Source organism: Eimeria mitis, genomic scaffold (genome assembly GCF_000499745.2).
Source record: "Eimeria mitis Houghton genomic scaffold, Emh_scaff1112, whole genome shotgun sequence".
Taxonomy (NCBI): domain Eukaryota; phylum Apicomplexa; class Conoidasida; order Eucoccidiorida; family Eimeriidae; genus Eimeria; species Eimeria mitis.
Window position 1 is genome coordinate 497 of NW_013567658.1, and position 1,944 is coordinate 2,440.

The window sequence follows — 1,944 nt, forward strand, 5'->3', positions numbered from 1 at the left end:
ACAGCCAACGTTGCTGCTGCTGCTGCTGCTGCTGCTGCTGTAGCTGCTGCTGCTGTAGCTGCTGCTGCTGCTATTGCTGCAGGTGCACGCAGAACCAAAGAGCACCTCTTGGGGGTGTACGTACACCTCAGGAGATACAACCTGCTGCTGCTGCTGCTGCTGCTGCTCGGGGTCAATGCCATCGCTGCAGCAGCAGCAGACAGCAGCAAGAGGAAACAGAGGAGAAGGGTCTCCTAACAACGCGGAGCAGCAGCACTGCAGCCACAGCGGCAGAGCCCCCTGTAAACCCAAACCCATCTCCCCCGCTGCTGAGCACCAGGGGGCCCCTGAGGGGCCCCCAGGGGGCCCCCCAAGGGGGCCCCCCAGGGGCCCACAGGGGGGGCCCCCGTACCCTGGCTGGGGCCAACGCACGTGGAGGAGAGGCTGCGGGGGGTGGCGGCCCTCAGCAGCAGGTGGTGCTGCTGTCGTTTGCTGCTGCTGTCTGTCTCCTTGCAGCAGCAGGAAGCGAGCTGTCTCTAACCTGTACACAGCACACAACGGGAAAGGAGAACTGCTGCTGCTGCTGCTGCTGCAGCTGCTGCTGCTGGTACTGCTGCTGTCGCTGCGGTTCCTGCTACTGCTGCTGTTGCTGCTGCTGTCGCTGCTGCTGCTACTGCTGCTCCTCCTCCTGCTACTCACCTCTGAGTCAGACTCACAAGGGTACCCCCCAATGCTGCTGCTGCTAGGCTTTCTGCTGCTGCTGCTGTTGCTGCTGCTGCTGCTGCAGGCAGCCGCAGCGCCAGGGCCCCCTCCGCTGAGCGGTAGGGGCGAGTAGCAGACAGCCAAACGGCTGCAGGCAACGACTCAGGGGCCCCCCCAGCTCCACGGGGGCCCCCTGCACCAGGGGGCCCCCCGTCTGCTGAGGGGGCCCCCTGAAGGCGCAGCAGATCCTCCTCAGGTATGGAGAGGAGGCCCTTAGAGGCACAGAGGGGGCCCCTTGGGGGGCCCCCCTTTGCTAGGGCGTAAGGTGTCAGAGTCTGCTGCAGTTGCTGCTGCTGTTGCTGCTGCTGTTGCTGCTGCTGTTGCTGCTGCTGCAGCGCCATACTGGGGGGCCCCACAGACACCCCACGTTCCTTCTCCCCTCTAAGACACAAGGCGGTGAAGCGACGCAGCAGCTGCTGCTCGCCAGCAGCAGGAGCAGCAGCAGCAGCAGCTGCTGCTGCTCCTGCGGCACCCCATGGGGGGGCCCCCGCAGCGGGGAGGGCCAAGGGCCCCCTCAGGGCCGCCTCAAAGGGGGGGTCCCCAGAAGCTTCTTGCGATCTACTGGAGTTCTCTCGCTCCTCTGCAGCAGCAGCAGCAGCAGCAGCAACAGTTGCTGTTGCTGCTGCTGCTGCTGCCTCCTTGTTGCAGAGAAACGCGCGGAAGGAGTCAGTGATAGAGGATTGAGGGGGGGCCCCCCAGGGGCCCCCAGGGGCCCCCAAGAAACCTCTTGAGGAGGCACCAAAGGGGCCCCCCTCCTCTCTGTCCCCTGGCAGGCCAGTGCGCATGCCCCCAAGCACCCAGCTGCTGCTGCTGCTGCTGTTGCTGCTGCTGCTGCTGCTGTTGTTGTTGCTGCTGCTGCTGCTGGAGGCAGGATATGTGTCCTGAGCCTCATCTGCTGCTGCTGCTGCTTCTGCTTCAGAGCGACTTGATTCAGGGGGGTGCCCCCAGGGCAGCAAGCAGGTAAGGGAAGGGGCCCCCCACTGGGGGCCCCCAAAGGGAGGGGGCCCCTCAGGTAGGGTACAGTACCCTTCATTAGACAGCAACTCCTGCAGGTAGGCCCCCCTCGTAGAGTCTCTGGCAGGGGGCCCCACATCAAAGGGGCCCCCTTGGGGGCCCCCAAAGGGGCCCCCCAAGGGGCCCCCAAGGGGGCCCCCAGTGGGTACTTTGTGCCGGGTACCTTGCCGCAGAGTCAGCCGCACTTCT

General features: G+C 65.5%; 1 protein-coding gene across 1 annotated transcript in view; it reads right to left on the reverse strand.

The window, feature by feature from the left end:
• Positions 1-70: 70 nt before the first annotated feature.
• Positions 71-1,944, reverse strand: part of EMH_0029810 (uncharacterized protein) — a gene marked incomplete at both ends in the record, with an annotated part of 2,821 nt that continues 947 nt past the window's right edge. Inside the window, 4 exons of the mRNA XM_013494345.1 lie at positions 71-76; positions 127-184; positions 392-520; positions 679-1,942. Of these exons, the coding sequence (XP_013349799.1) occupies positions 71-76; positions 127-184; positions 392-520; positions 679-1,942 (1,457 nt within the window). The remainder of the gene's footprint in view (positions 77-126; positions 185-391; positions 521-678; positions 1,943-1,944) is intronic.